General features: G+C 40.9%; 2 protein-coding genes across 2 annotated transcripts; one reads left to right on the top strand and one right to left on the bottom strand.

The window, feature by feature from the left end:
• Positions 1 to 2216: 2216 nt before the first annotated feature.
• Positions 2217 to 5840, bottom strand: ela2l (elastase 2 like). The gene is made up of 8 exons (XM_024375470.2): positions 5690 to 5840; positions 5278 to 5366; positions 4843 to 4940; positions 4256 to 4375; positions 3375 to 3511; positions 3010 to 3155; positions 2624 to 2776; positions 2217 to 2309 (listed from the first exon to the last, which is right to left on the bottom strand). The coding sequence occupies exons 1-8, from the start codon at positions 5727 to 5729 to the stop codon at positions 2292 to 2294; spliced, it is 801 nt and encodes a 266-aa protein (XP_024231238.2). The 5' UTR covers positions 5730 to 5840; the 3' UTR covers positions 2217 to 2291.
• Positions 5841 to 11942: 6102 nt separating this feature from the next.
• On the top strand, positions 11943 to 15639 carry ela2 (elastase 2). The gene is made up of 8 exons (XM_024375467.1): positions 11943 to 12052; positions 12390 to 12478; positions 12978 to 13075; positions 13255 to 13380; positions 13737 to 13873; positions 14208 to 14353; positions 15057 to 15209; positions 15559 to 15639. The coding sequence occupies exons 1-8, from the start codon at positions 12016 to 12018 to the stop codon at positions 15574 to 15576; spliced, it is 804 nt and encodes a 267-aa protein (XP_024231235.1). The 5' UTR covers positions 11943 to 12015; the 3' UTR covers positions 15577 to 15639.
• Positions 15640 to 16341: the final 702 nt, after the last annotated feature.

The following is a 16341-nucleotide window of genomic DNA, read 5'->3' as shown; positions in this document are numbered from 1 at the left end:
ACATACACTAAGTTGACTGTGCATTTAAACAGCTTGGAAAATTCCAGAAATTCTGTCATGGCTTTAGAAGCTTCTGATAGGCTAATGGACATCATTTTAGTCAATTGGGGGTGTACCTGTGGATGTATTTCAAGGCCTACCTTCAAACTCAGTGCCTCTTTGCTTGACATCATGGGAAAATCAAAAGAAATCAGCCAAGACCTCAGAAAATAAATTGTAGACCTCCACAAGTCTGGTTCATCCTTGGGAGCAATTTCCAAATGCCTGAAGGTACCACGTTCATCTGTACAAATAATAGTATGGAAGTATAAACACCATGGGACCATGCAGCCGTCATACCACTCAGGAAGGAGACGCGTTCTGTCTCCTAGAGATGAACGTACTTTGGTGCGAAAAGTGCAAATCAATCCCAGAACAACAGCAAATAACCTTGTGAAGATGCTGGAGGAAACAGGTACAAAAGTATCTATATCCACAGTAAAACAAGTCCTATATTGACATAACCTGAAATGCCACTCAGTAAGGAAGAAGCCACTGCTCCAAAACCGCCATAAAAAAGCCAGACTACGGTTTGCAACTGCACATGGGGACAAAGATTGTACTTTTTGGAGAAATGTCCTCTGGTCTGATGAAACGATATAGAACTGTTTGGCCATAATGACAATCTTTATATTTGGAGGAAAAAGGGGGAGGCTTGCAAGCTGAAGAACACCATCCAAACCGTGAAGTACGGGGGTGGCAGTATCATGTTGTGGGGGTGCTTTGCTGCAGGAGGGACAGGTGCACTTCACAAAATAGATGGCATCATGAGGGAGGAAATTTATGAGGATATATTGAAGCAACATCTGATGAACAATGACCCCAAGCATACTTCCAAAGTTGTGGCAAAATGGCTTAAGGACAACAAAGTCAAGGTATTGGGAGTGGCCATCACAAAGCCCTGACCTCAATCCCATAGAAAATCTGTAGGCAGAACTGAAAAAGCATGTGTGTGCAAGGATGTCTACAAACCTGACTTAGTTACACCAGCTCTGTCAGGAGGAATGGGCCAAAATTCACCTAACTTATTGTGGGAGGCTTGTGGAAGGCTACCCGAAATGTTTGACCGAAGTTAAACAATTTAAAGGCAGTGCTACCAAATAGTAATTGAGTGTATGTAAACTTCTGACCTACTGGGAACATGATGAAAAATAAAAGCTGAAATAAATCATTCTCTCACTATTATTCTGACATTTCACATCCTTAAAATAAAGTGGTGATCCAGCTGACCTAAAACGGAATTTTTACCTAGATTAAATGTCAGGAATTGTGAAAAACTGAGGTAAAATGTATTTGGCTAATGTGTCTGTAAACTTCTGACTTCAGCTGTATTATTGCTTCAGTTGAATGTAGTTGACCCATATTCCAATTGTTTTGTATTGCATGTAAAACAGAAATGTAAAACAATCGTTAGCACTAGCAACTAGGTCTGCAAGAATGACAAACTTCATCATGCCTGTATCTTCCCCCTTTATATTCACATCAAGGCTGTATTTATACTGTAATGTGTGTTCGGTGCATCACCCAGAGTTAACAAGTTGGAAAACTCAACCAGACAATTTGGGAAACCACATTCAACCTTAATTTAACTAGGCAAGTCAGTTAAGAACTAATTATTATTTACAATGACGGCCTACCGGGGAATAGTCTACGGGTATGGCCTTGCCACCTTTCCTATGGTGGTGACATGAGTTGTGGTGGGAAAGGACACCAGGCACAACAGCTGGCCACAAATGTAAGGGGCAAGGGACACAACATATTTTCAGTGACAGAACTTTCCTATTGCTACTCAAAGCAGAATCTTTCACAATTTGATAACTTTTCTTCTTGAATACAGAGTCTTATACTAACTTGTTGCTCAGTTATTAACATAGGCAGATATGCCCCCCCCCCTGTTATTGTCTCTTGTTATAGGCTACAGGGCGATAACAGTCATTCCTTTCAAAGATTATAGTTGAGCTATTTTCTATTGTATCAAGATGTTTCTTAGCCATTATTGCTCATTGGTAAAAATCTGCATCAGCTGATCAAAAATGTGTTTATGTTTGAGTGTGTGATTCAGGTTACTTCTTTAAAAGTTGTGGCTCAGTATCAAGTGTGGTAGTACTTATTATTTTGTAACTTCCCAATGTATGACATTTGAGCATTGTTCACTAAATGAAGCAACAGCACAGTTCTTATTTTCAATGTTTTATTTATGAGCAGACCTTCCACATGGTGACATTGGATTCCCAAAAAGTAGCTCTGTTGCCTTAGTTGCTCATCATGGCCTGTGGAAAATATGAGAATGAAAAACAGATGTGCCCTCATCATGATGCGTGTGTACTGTACAACATCTGTAGTTATACTGTAGATACTGTCAAACAAAGATTAAAAGTATTTTAATTGTTATCATGCAGCTTGACTTGAAATATCAACAAAATTGTCAAACTCTCTTTCTCTCTCAACTTTTTACAGCAACATTTTTACCATGGCACCTTTTACATCTAAATCATTGTGGACAAAGATGTGGTTGTCGACTAAAAGTTTGGTTATGTAATAACAGTTCTAGTCAGTGTCCCAATGTGTAGCTGAATGCACTTACAGTGTTGATCCAGTCCATGTAGGAGCTGACTTGGGTGAAGACAGTGGGCTTCTTGCGGAAGTTGCAGCTCAGCCCAGAGCCAAAGCTCACAATACCGTGGACCTCCCAGGCTCCATCAGCATTTTGGCAGTTCAGGGGGCCACCGGAGTCACCCTGTGTCAAAGGACAAAACCAGAAATGAAAAAGGTTCAGTACAGCTCCATCTTCCACTATAGTAGGGGTCTGAAAAATGTGGCCCTAGGGCCATTTGTGGCCCTCTCTTCATGTTGGATGGCCCAGTGTCACTTTTAAACACTCATTATTGTGATTTCTGCAATTATGTGCTAGTGCCTTGCATAGTCACATAGTTATGGGGCACTGTTGCAAAGGTCCGCTATGGAACTTACGTTGCATCCGGACACAATGCCATCTCCTCCAGCACACACCATGGTGTCCTTCACCTGGAAGCCCCACCAGTCATTCTGGGAGCAGGTGGCGTGGTCAACAACAGGCAAGAGGGCCTGCTGCAGAATGTCAGGGAGGGCACCTCCGGCTGTTAAGGAGAGGGAAACACGACACAACATGTTACCTCTGGTAAAGATATTCTCTTTAAAGTCCGACTCTTTAAGTAGAGAGAATTAGAGCACTCATCACTCGTCACCCAGGAAATGATGTTTTGCAACCCAATGTCTGTCTTCATCAAACACTTCATTTGAAGTTTGCATTTGAATTAGCATGATGAGAGGATGGTGCAAGAGGTGCAGTCACTCACTGACGGTGCGTCCCCAGCCAGTGACATAGCAGGACTCGTTGTGGGGCAGGATGAAGCCAGCCTCGGGAAGACAGGCAGCCATGATGGAGTCAGTGAAGGTGACGGGAGTCTCCAGTTTGATAAGGGCAATGTCATTACTGCAGAAGACACACAGACACCAGTCAACATGACGTACAGTGCATTCGGAAAGTATTCAGACCCCTTGACTTCTTACACATTTTGTTACGTAACATCCTTATTCTAATATTTTTTTAATAATTTTTCTTCATCAATCTACTCACAATACCCTATAATGACAAAGCGAAAACAGGTTTTTAGAAATTTGGGCAATACTTATTTATATATGTATTCAGACCATTTGCTATGAGACTTGAAATTGAGCCATACCCAAGAAGACTCAAGGCTGTAATCGCTACCAAAGGTGCTTCAACAAAGTACGGAGTAAAGGGTCTGAATACATATGTAAATGTGATATTTCAGTTTTTACTTTGTCATTATGGGGTTTTGTGTGTCTATTGATGAGGGACATTTTTTTTTAAATCCATTTTAGAATAAGGCTGTAATGTAACAAAATCTGGAGCCAGTCAAGGGGTCTCAATACTTTCCGAATGCACTGTATGTAGACTTCTAATTATCAGTTAGCATAAGTATGCTAACTGAAAAGTTCAATCAGTTATTAAGGTTGTAGTGTACATTTTTGCACTGTATTACAAATCAAAATTGTGAAATGTAATCCCGACCGTCCTACATAAGATAGTTCAAACTTTTGGAATGCTGTCTATTCAGTCACAGACTACCATTTTTGCTGTGTTACTCTTGTTCACCATCCTTGTGTCTAATTAGGCTGTACCACTGTAAAGAAAAGTTAGCATTGGTTCTACCGGATGAAGAGGGGATTCCATTTCTCGTGGACGACGATCTTGGCAACACCAACAGCCAGAGAACCCTCCTCAGTCTCAGCCAGGTTGTGCTTTCCCAGGTTCACTCTGTAGGTCCTGCTACTACTCAAGAATAACAGAGGAGAACAGATACAGAACACAGTATGAGGGAGTGACACTGAATATCCAATTCACAAAATTCAAATAATCTGTCAAACTTTGATTCTCTAGCATGCTCTTGTTATCTGTTGAAAAGACTAAAAATATATATATATTCAATTGAAGCACTACTGCCCCTGAGCAAGGCAGTTAACCCACTGTTCCCCGGGCACCAATGACGTGGATGTCGATTAATGCAGCCCCCCACACCTTACTGAATCAGAGGGGTTGTGTTCAATGCGGAAGACACATTTCAGTTGATTGCATGCAGTTGTACAACTGACTAGGTATCTCCCTTTCCCTTGTTCTTCCTTTTACATTATTATTGTAGGTTGAATTTCTGAACTGTGGCCTATTTGATGTTTCCTGCTCATCATGACTGCCCCCAAGTGCCCCCTCTCTTAAACATGATTATTCTACTGTCCTCTCACCTGATGCAGTGAGCAGCGGTGAGGACCCACTCGCTTGAAATCAGAGTTCCACCACAGGTGTGTCTCCACTCACCATCTCTGTCGTACTGGAGAGAGATCTGAAAGACACAAGAAAGTAGAGAATAATGAGTATTTCTCCATTTTGAAGCCCCCTACACTTGAAGGTTTAACTGTGGTAAAATCTCGATCTCACTGATATAAGAATTCAGAATAAATGATTGCAGAAGATATAACATGGTTGTGATACATGCTTGATAACAACTGTTGATGACTGACAAGCAACGATTAGTATTGATGCATTGCATTGTTTAAATCTACCCAATTCCAAATCAATGCCTAGCCTCTTCCCCCTATGTACTTCATGCAGATCTGCGAAGACCGGATAGCTTTGTCACAGTCACTATGCATCTTCTGCATTGACTTAATGTAAAGTACCTGCCAGGGCCAGCTGTTGGGCCTGACGTCTTCCCCTCCCACCACTCGTGTCACCACAGGAGGGAAGGTGGGCATGCCACACCCGTAGACTGTTGGACACAAACACACTCAAAACTCTCTTATATAACCTCAGTCTACTGGTGTTAGCTAGCATACATTACTATAGTATCAATACACTGTTGAGACACATTTAGAGTTTAAATCATTTTGATTATGTTAGAAATGAATCTTTTTTTTAATGAATACACTATCCACATTTATGTATTTCATTTGCAATGCCACTTTATAAAAATCTTTCAATAGGTTTAGCAATGTAGCATTCTGTCAATATTCTAACTGAAGATGGGAAGAAAAATAGGCTACTGTATAGTGTTCTGTTCTTATTAGTAAAACAAATAAGTAGAATCCTTACCAGCAGCAACCAGACAAGCAAGGACTACAAACTTCATCATGTTTGTATCTTCAAAATGTGTCTTCACACCAGGGATGCCTTTATACTGTAGGCTACTGTATATGACGTTTGACAGGTAAGACAAGAATCCAACAGATTCTGGGAAATGTTTCATCGGTCAGCCCACTCTGAAAACCAAGCTGGGGGTGAAGCTAAGGACAGCTAGCCCAGCCACACTGATAAAATTGCCCGCCCCCCTTTTTTCCACTCCCCTTGAAGTATAATATTAACACAAAAAGATTTGGATTTGAACATATGTGTAGTGGCAAGCTATTCTCACAGCTTCTCGAAGCAGCATGTTTCATGTATTGTAGATTACCAATGCATGATTACCTAGATCAAATAAAGTTAGTACGGTACCGCAAAAAAATTATTTAGTCAGCCACTAATTGTGCATGTTCTCCCACTTAAAAAGATGAGAGAGGCCTGTAATTTTCATCATAGGTACACTTCAACTATGACAGACAAAATGAGGGGGGAAAAATCCAGAAAATCACATTGTAGGATTTTTAATGAATTTATTTGCAAATTATGGTGGAAAATAAATATTTGGTCACCTACAAACAAGCAAGATTTCTGGCTCTCACAGACCTGTAACTTCTTCTTTAAGAGGCTCCTCTGTCCTCCACTCGTTACCTGTATTAATGGCACCTGTTTGAACTTGTTAGACACCTGTCCACAACCTCAAACAGTCACACTCCAAACTCCACTATGGCCAAGACCAAAGAGCTGTCAAAGGACACCAGAAACAAAATTGTAGACCTGCACCAGGCTGGGAAGACTGAATCTGCAATAGGTAAGCAGCTTGGTTTGAAGAAATCAACTGTGGGAGCAATTATTAGGAAATGGAAGACATTCAAGACCACTGATAATCTCCCTCGGTCTGGGGCTCCACGCAAGATCTCACCCCGTGGGGTCAAAATGATCACAAGAACGGTGAGCAAAAATCACAGAACCACACGGGGGGACCTAGTGAATGACCTGCAGAGAGCTGGGACCAAAGTAACAAAGCCTACCATCAGTAACACACTACGCCGCCAGGCACTCAAATCCTGCAGTGCCAGACGTGTCCCCCTGCTTAAGCCAGTACATGTCCAGGCCCGTCTGAAGTTTGCTAGAGAGCATTTGGATGATCCAGAAGAAGATTGGGAGAATGTCATATGGTCAGATGAAACCAAAATATAATTTTTTGGTAAAAACACACCTCGTCGTGTTTGGAGGACAAAGAATGCTGAGTTGCATCCAAAGAACACCATACCTACTGTGAAGCATGGGGGTGGAAACATCATGTTTTGGGGCTGTTTTTCTGCAAAGGGACCAGGACGACTAATCTGTGTAAAGGAAAGAATGAATGGGGCCATGTATCGTGAGATTTTGAGTGAAAACCACCTTCCATCAGCAAGGGCATTGAAGATGAAACATGGCTGGGTCTTTCAGCATGACAATGATCCCAAACACACCGCCCGGGCAACGAAGGAGTGGCTTCGTAAGAAGCATTTCAAGGTCCTGGAGTGGCCTAGCCAGTCTCCAGATCTCAACCCCATAGAAAATCTTTGGAGGGAGTTGAAAGTCCGTGTTGCCCAGCAACAGCCCCAAAACATCACTGCTCTAGAGGAGATCTGCATGGAGGAATGGGCCAAAATACCAGCAACAGTGTGTGAAAACCTTGGGAAGACTTACAGAAAACGTTTGACCTCTGTCATTGCCAACAAAGGGTATATAACAAAGTATTGAGATAAACTTTTGTTATTGACCAAATACTTATTTTCCACCATAATTTGCAAATAAATTCATTAAAAATCCTACAATGTGATTTTGTGGATTTTTTTTTCTCATTTTGTCTGTCATAGTTGAAGTGTACCTATGATGAAAATTACAGGCCTCTCTCATCTTTTTAAGTGGGAGAACTTGCACAATTGGTGGCTGACTAAATACTTTTTTGCCCCACTGTATGTCATGGAATCGTACTGTGTGCTAATGTGAGGATGTTGTTTACTTTATTCCCGGACTACACCTTTAAAGAGTTGATACTTGATTGAAAAGCTACGTTACGGTCCAAAACTTCTGAAAGCTGTTTCCAATGACCTGTCACACCCTGACCATAGTTTGCTTTGTATGTTCTATGTTTTGTTTGGTCAGGGTGTGATCTGAGTGGGCATTCTATGTTGGATGTCTTATTTGTCTGTTTCTGTGTTTGGGCCTGATATGGTTCTCAATCAGAGGCAGGTGTTAAGTCATTTTTAGGTAGCCTGTTTTAGGTAGCCACATATGTTTTAGGTAGCCATATTTAGGTAGCCTGTTTTAGGTAGCCACATATGTTTTAGGTAGCCATATTTAGGTAGCCTGTTTTGTGTTGGGTTTTGTGGGTGATTGTTCCTGTCTTTGTTACACCAGATAGGGCTGTTTTCGGTTTTTCACGTTTCTTGTTTTTGTGTATTGTTCTATTGTCATCTTTATTAAAGATGTATCAAAATAACCACGCTGCGTTTTGGTCCGCCTCTCCTTCAACAGAAGAATCCCGTGACATGACCAATAGCCTTTCACTTGACATTTTAGTTTCAGATGCAGATTCCGAGGTACTGCTTCTGACTTAGATCATATGTTTTATCTCTCTTTGTCCACACTTTTAATGGTCAAGACACAAATATATAGTTCATGATAGTAATTAATAATGTTGGTTAATATTGGTTTCAACAAATCTGTTTCAGTAGCCAACTGTTCCTTAGGAGTCAACTTAGGCAACCAGAGTTATTCCATGACACCTGTGGATTTCACAGAACCTGGGTAACACAGTTGACAAGAAGGTTATCTGCAAGGTTGATTTAAAAAAAAAAGTTTTCCTAACTGCTTCCAGGCAGGTTGTTATGCAACATGTCCAAAGGGTTTTTCTATATCACTCTCCAGCTATACATTCATGGGCATGGAGGAATTGGAAGGTTGTTGGATACTTGACTAAAACAGTGTCCTTTGTCTTACAGTAAAGAATAGTAGAAAAGGTTCAAACAAGAATGCCATGTGAAATGGTTCAACACATTCTAATGAAAAATACTTGAAGACTAGATTTTGCCCATCACTACTTAATTCACCAAAACATGTCCACATATCTAATAATAATAAAATGGCTGTACATTATATGTAAAATATTAGGAACAACTGCTCTTTCCATGACATAGACTGACCAGGGGAATCCAGGTGAAAGCTATGATCCCTTATTGATGTCACTTGTTAAATCCATTTCAATCCGTCTCGATGAAGGGGAGGAGACAGGTTAAAGAAGGATTTTTACGCCTTGAGACATGGGTTGTGCGTGTGTGCCATTCAGAGGGTGAATGGGCGAGACAAAAGATTTAAGTGCCTTTGATCAGGGTATGGCACAGTAGTATATTTTCCACACTCAACAGTTTCCTGTGTGTATCAAGAGCAGTCCATCACCCAAAGGACATCCAGACAACTTAACTGTGGAAAGGTTCTTCTCATTAATCAGAGACATGCTTATGGTATGAGTGTAGGCCTATGCTATGGGTATGCTGGTTAATTTAAAAATGCTTCAAGGCATAAAGGAAAGAGCGGCAGCATTCTTATCTTAGAATTGTATTTATGAGCAAACGTCCATATAGAAACATTGGTCTCCCAATAGGTAGCTGTGTTGCATTAGTTGTTCGCCAAGATCTGTGGGAAATGGATGACTCTTCCCTTCAACGTGATAGATGTGATTTTCATCTCTAAATCATGGTGAACTTGAGGTAGCGTTCGGCCATAGTTCTCGTAACAGACTCCATCACCTCCCTGATTACCTTCCCTATATATGTCACTCCCTTTGGTTCCTTCCCCAGACGTTATCATTTCTGTTCCAGTGTTCTGTGCGTTTGTGGTTTGTTGCGTTTATTTATTAAATCACTCCCTGAACTTGCTTCCCGACTCTCAGTACATCATTACAGAAAAACACCTCACCTAAGGGAAACATCAGGTCCTGTTTTTTTTGTGTCAGGTAGAATGACTTTGGGTCCTGGAGCCGCTACAGGCTTTCATGCCTCAGCCAGATCGCCAGGCTTCCCTTTCTCCGCCGGCTCATTGGGCTTTCATGCCTTCGCTGGATCGGCAGGCTCCCCTGCCTCAGCTGGTCTGTCAGGTTCCCGGGTCTCAGCCAATGACATGTTCCCGCGCATCAGCAGGGGTGACCGGTCTGCTCCTGATCCCCGGGATCATCCCTTGGGTTGGCATCCTGCAGCTGGAGCCGAAGTCTATGTCGCCATGCTCCTGCGTCTCAGCCGGATTGACAGGCTTCCAGCGCCTCAGCAGAGGTGACCGGTCCGCTCCTGATCCCCGGGATCGTCTTTTTAGTCGGCATCCTGCAGCTGGAGCCGCACGTCAGGGAGGGGGTACTGTCACGTGCTCCCTCTCCGGCCTCTAGGTCATCAGGCTGCTCGTTATGGCGTACACCTGTCACCATCATTACACGCACCTGCACATCATCAGACTCACCTGGACTCCATCACCTCCCTGATTACCTTCCCTATATATGTCACTCGCTTTGGTTCCTTCCCCAAGCGTCATCATTTCTGTTCCAGTGTTCTGTGCGTTCGTGTTTTGTTTTATGTTGCGCTTATTTATTAAAACACTCACTCCCTGAACTTGCTTCCCGACTCTCAGCGCACATCGTTACACACTGACAGTGTTGATCCAGTCAATGTAGGCACTGACTTGGGTTAAGACTGAGGGCCTTTTGCAGTTGTAGGTGCAGTGACCACTTAAATCGAAAAAGCTCAGCACAGTGTGGATCTCCCAGTTCCATCAGCAGTCTGATGGTTCAGGGGGACACCATGGTCACCCTGGGTCATAACAAAACCAGATCAACAAACAAGTTCAACACCACTTTATCTCATGGTTCTAGCAATGCCAAGCTCATGGGTTTGATTCCTGCTGGGGCCACCAATACGGACCGATATGTATGCACTCACTGTTGCTTTGGATAAAAGTGTCTGCTAAATGGCATATTATTACATTAAATCTCTAGACCAGTATCACTTTTTTTGGCGTTGCCTTAGTTTTTTCAGAACAAAGGCATATGATAATGAGTTTATAATGCTAGACACTCTGATAAATAGTTGAATGGGGCCCACCGTAATGAAATGTACATGTTATTAATAATTAAAAGAATGTTGGTTAATAGCCAATATCCCCTGATGAAGACAGCTTGGCTGTCGAAACGTTGGTAATTACATTTTTGCATCCGAGTTCCTAGAGTGTGCGGCTCTCTGTTATTTTCAAGTTTTCTACTCCGCTAGCCAGCACCACGCCTAAATAGGTGTGCGTTTCTTTTTCTTCTAGTTAATCGCCAATGCAATTTGTGCCATTTTCCATGATCGTATACAGTAAGAGGACCTCAGAGGTACTAACATGTCAGTAATGGAGGTCGTTTGAAATACTGAAATGCCCGTAACTTTGAAATTCATTGGAAAATCGCAAACCATTGTAGAAAATATTGATTGCATATGTACGTGTACATATGTGTTTTCTAATCATTTAAGAACATTCTCTAAATATCTGTTTCCCCATATCGCACTTTTAAAGTACAAGTATGTTTCATACATTTTAGTATGCCATTGCATGACTAACTAACCTGACTAAATGAATAAGGTCTATAGTCTATATTAGTTCGTTTTTTTTGCATTGTTCATTATTATAGGGTTATATTAGTACTATGTTTTATTTCATGGTCGATGACTAAACTACACACTACTTTCTTTTGCCTAAAGAAAATAGAATATGGGTGAAGTACACAAGAATTTCCTTTCTTTTTCATCAGACCTGCCTAAATCTCACTTCAAACACTTTGTCTGCGTAATTCTCACTTTTTGTGTTTAATAGGCTAAATCCCAATTTCTGTTAACGTCTGACTCCAGAGTGATCTGTTCTTGCTGTTACCGTCTGACCCCAGACTGATCTGTAGTCTATGACATTTCAGATTTAGATATATGTTTTCATTAAGTAGTATGGAAGTAGATCACTTTTTTTCCTCTAAGTAGCTTTATTTTTCTTAAGGGTAAGATTTAGTGTATAGCTTAACTTCTTCCAGTATGAAGTAATTGGTAGCTTGGTAAACTATATTTCAGAGTAGCTTTTCCAACACTGTGAATTTCACAGAACCTGGGTAACACAGTTTTTTCCAGGTTTTACTGTCTGGTTTTAGACACCTTGTTGTGCAACATGTCCCTGGCAGTTTTTTTCTACTACTCTCCAGCTATATAAGGGAGCAGGTTCAGCTGACATTCACTTAAACTGTCATCATGAAGTTTGTGATCTTGGCTTTGTTTGTTGCTGGTGGTAAGCTATCCTGACCAGATTTGAGATTTTGCTGCACATTTGACAATATGTTGGTCTGCCTTATCTTACTTTCGGGGAACACGTAATTCCACTTCGTATGCCATCTTAAATTACCACCTATTTGTTTTAATTTAGAAATTCTCTCAGATTTAAGTTGAAATATATTGGGTATATCAGGTATCATGTACATGAAATGCAGAAGTTACGAGTTCACATTTTGGTAGAAATGTGCTATTTCAAAATTAACCTTAGACATACAATATGATGTTCTGGGAAGAGTAAGTCAGTGATGCAAAAGTGTAATTGTATAGTGTGTGTGTTTCTCGTTTTTTCCCAGCCTACGGATGTGGGCTGCCCACCTTCCCCCCTATCATCACCAGGGTGGTCGGAGGAGAGGATGTCCGTGAGAACAGCTGGCCCTGGCAGGTAGGTTCCACTTTACATGTTTACATGTATTATCACCCCTTCTCTATTCACAAGCCCTTCTCTATTAACAAGCCCTTCTCTAATAATAAGCCCTCTATTCACAAGCCCTTCTCTATTAACAAGCCCTTCTCTATTAACAAGCCCTTCTCTATTCACAAGCCCTTCTCTATTCACAAGCCCTTCTCTAATAACACGCCCTCTATTCACAAGCCCTTCTCTAATAACAAGCCCTTCTCTATTCACAAGCCCTTCTCTATTCACAAGCCCTTCTCTATTAACAAGCCCTTCTCTAATAACACGCCCTCTATTCACAAGCCCTTCTCTAATAACACGCCCTCTATTCACAAGCCCTTCTCTAATAACAAGCCCTCTATTAACAAGCCCTGGGTGTCCTAAAGTTGTAGTAAAGTAGTATTTTTCTTCAAATTGACTTTACCAAATCTTATTTGAATTGTGTTGAATTTAAATACATTGATGCTTGTTTCTTTGTTCTCTCCAGGTGTCTCTTCAGTACCAATCTGGTAGCAGCTTCCACCACACCTGTGGCGCTACTCTGATCTCCAGCCAGTGGGTCATGACCGCTGCTCACTGCATCAAGTATAACAAATGGGTCCAAGATTGTCATCCCATGAACTTTTTATTTTATTAAATTTCCTCCATGATCTAAAAGGCACCAGCCGTCACTGCTTCACTTACTGTATTATCTATGGACTTTTAACATTTTGTTAGTGTTATGACCTGACCCTTTGTGTGTGGGTTCTCTTGTGGGCTTACAGCAGCCGCAACACCTACAGGGTATACCTGGGCAAGCACAACCTGAAGAGCAACAACGAGGAGGGTTCCATGGCTCTTACTCCCGCCAAGATCATCGTCCATGAGAACTGGGATTCCTACAGAATCCGGTGGGGTTTTCACTTTTTTCAACCCCAAATGATATCTATCCTTGTGGGCCCCATGTCTGTTTACATTCAAATACTTATATGTTTGAACTATTTTCCGTTAGATAATTTATGGATGAATGATCAATTCTCATAGCTATGCATTGGCCAAAGTTTTTTGTACAGACGGGATGCATGATGTGATCTAACTGGAAATTGGAGATAGTGAAGTAGTGCTGCCTTTTCATCAGTGAATGAGATTAGTAATATTTCCTAAACTTTGTGACATCTGCTGATGTAAAAAAGGGCTTTTTTAATGCATTTGATTGATTCATGACTGTACTAATCTGTAATACAGTCGCTCATCATGTCTTCTGCAGTAACGACATTGCCCTGATCAAGCTTCAGAGCCCTGTCACCTTCTCTGACTCTGTCATGGCGGCCTGTCTGCCCGACTCCGGCATCGTCCTGCCCCACAATGCTCCCTGCTACGTCACTGGCTGGGGACGCCTCTGGAGTAGGTCATATTGACCATGAATCAGTTTCCCTTGCACTTTTCTCTCATATCAATGTGTATTATTTCATCTTTTCACCCTCATTTGCTGGTGATATGAATGTCCAAAAACTCAGACATACTACCAATAACTTTATATAAACAAATGTAATGATGACAAACCAATTGCTAATTATTATGGTAGTTATTGTGAGTATATTTAAAATATAGTTATTTTGAATATATAGTGTTTGTTAATGAGCGTTGAGCATTCAACATATCCTTCAAGATACTATTGACATTTCATGAGATTCAATAGAGGCACTAATTGGACTGTTGAATTTGTTAATCTCTTCAGCCGGAGGCCCCATCGCTGATGTACTGCAGCAGGCCCTCCTGCCCGTGGTCAGCCATGCCAACTGCACCAAGCCCGACTGGTGGGGCAGCCTTGTTACCAGCAGCATGGTCTGTGCTGGTGGTGATGGAGACCTTGCTAGCTGCAACGTGAGTCATGCTACTACAGCTTGTTGATGTTTTGTCATTTCACGATCATGGAGTGATGAACAGACCTAGATCTAAGAAATGCCACTTGAGGAAAAAGAATGATACTTTATTTTGTGAAAGGAATTGTTTCGGAATAGCTGATGTACAGTACCAGTCAAAAGTTTGGACACACCTACTCATTCAAGGGTTTTTCTTTATTTTGACTGTTTTCATCATTGTAGAATAATAGTGAAGACATCAAAACTATGAAATAACACATATGGAATCATGTAGTAACTAAAAAAGTGTTCAACAAATTCTTCAACAAATTCAAAGCAGCCACCTTTTGCCTTGATTATAGCTTTGTGCACTCTTGGCATTCTTTAAACCAGCTTCATGAGGTAGTCACCTGGAATGCATTTCAATTAACAGGTGTACCTTCTTAAAAGTTAATTTGTGGGATTTATTTCGTTCTTAATGCGTTTGAACCAATCAGTTGTGTTGTGACAAGGTAGTATACAGAAGATATCCCTATTTGGTAAAAAAACAAGTCCATATTATGGCAAGAACAGCTCGAATAAGCAAAGAGAAATGACAGTCTATCATTACTAAGAAATTCCACAAATGAAAGTTTAACAAGATTATTGTCAACTTTATATTTGACACAGTCATACGCGGTGGTCCTGAGCTTACCACTGCTATGTGTACCTCTGTTTCCCTGCAGGGAGACTCCGGTGGCCCCCTGAACTGCCAGAACTCTGATGGCTCCTGGGACGTTCACGGTGTGGTGAGCTTCGGCTCCAGCATGGGCTGCAACTACCCCAAGAAGCCCTCCGTCTTCACCCGCGTCAGTGCCTACATTTCCTGGATCAACAACGTGAGTGCACACCCAACACTTCAACACTATATCCCTTCCCACCATACTTTCACACGTATTCCCTTCCCGCCACACAAGGGCTAAAATATCAATACTACATACTGCTTAGATTGAAGCAATGTATTGTGCGTTTTAAGTGGTATCCAAACCAAGCTAGATATACATTTATAATGAAGTAATGTATTGGGTATGCATTTTAAGTGGTATGCTGGTGTGAATATTGGAACAGCCTATCCATGGAAAAAAAACTATTGTAATGTTTAATGATCACCTTGGAGTATCTGCAAGTATACTCCCTATTGGCATATGAAGTCATTTTTTGTCTCTTTTTTATTTTTCTATTTTTCAGGTGATGACCAGCAACTAAATGATGGATCTGGTTGTATCGTGGTGGGCAGCTGTCATTAAATAAATACATGTATTGCAAATATCTCATTCTTTGGTTTCCTTTTTTCAAAACCCAATGGTTTTCCAAATGAATCTAAGTTTATGTGAAACGTTAGTAGAATAGTTTCGGGTACCATAAAGAGATGTCCATACATGTATGGACTTTCAGATTTTATAAACACAAATATTTTCAAAAACATTGAAAAGTCTGCATAATGTTTTCTATCAAATTGTATCCATTGTCATCAAAATTATGATCACTTGGGAAAAAAACTTTAGCATCTGTATCTGGGTAAATTACTGTATTACTGTATCTTAGTTACTGTATCAAGATTTTGCAGGGAATTTACTCACTTGCATTAATGGCTCCATATACAGTGCCTTCAGAAAATATTCATATACCTTGACTTATTACACATTTTGTTGTGTTTCAGCCTGAATTCAAAATTGATGCAATTAAAATGTTATCTCACCCATCTACACACAATATCCCATAATGACAAAGTGAAAACATGTTTTCGGAGATTTTTGCAAGTTTATTGAAAATGAAATACAGAAATATCTCATTTACATAAGTATTCACATCCCTGAGTCAATACTTTGTAGAAGCACATTTGGCAGTGATTACAGCTGTGAGTCTTTCTGGGTAAGCCTCAAAGAGCTTTTCACACCTGGATTGTGCAACATTTACACATTATTAGTTTCAATATTCTTCAAGCTCTGTCACATTGGTTGTTGATCATTG

This window comes from Oncorhynchus tshawytscha, linkage group LG16, assembly GCF_018296145.1.
Source record: "Oncorhynchus tshawytscha isolate Ot180627B linkage group LG16, Otsh_v2.0, whole genome shotgun sequence".
Classification (NCBI taxonomy): Eukaryota; Metazoa; Chordata; class Actinopteri; order Salmoniformes; family Salmonidae; genus Oncorhynchus; species Oncorhynchus tshawytscha.
This window is presented reverse-complemented; position numbering and strand designations above follow the sequence as displayed.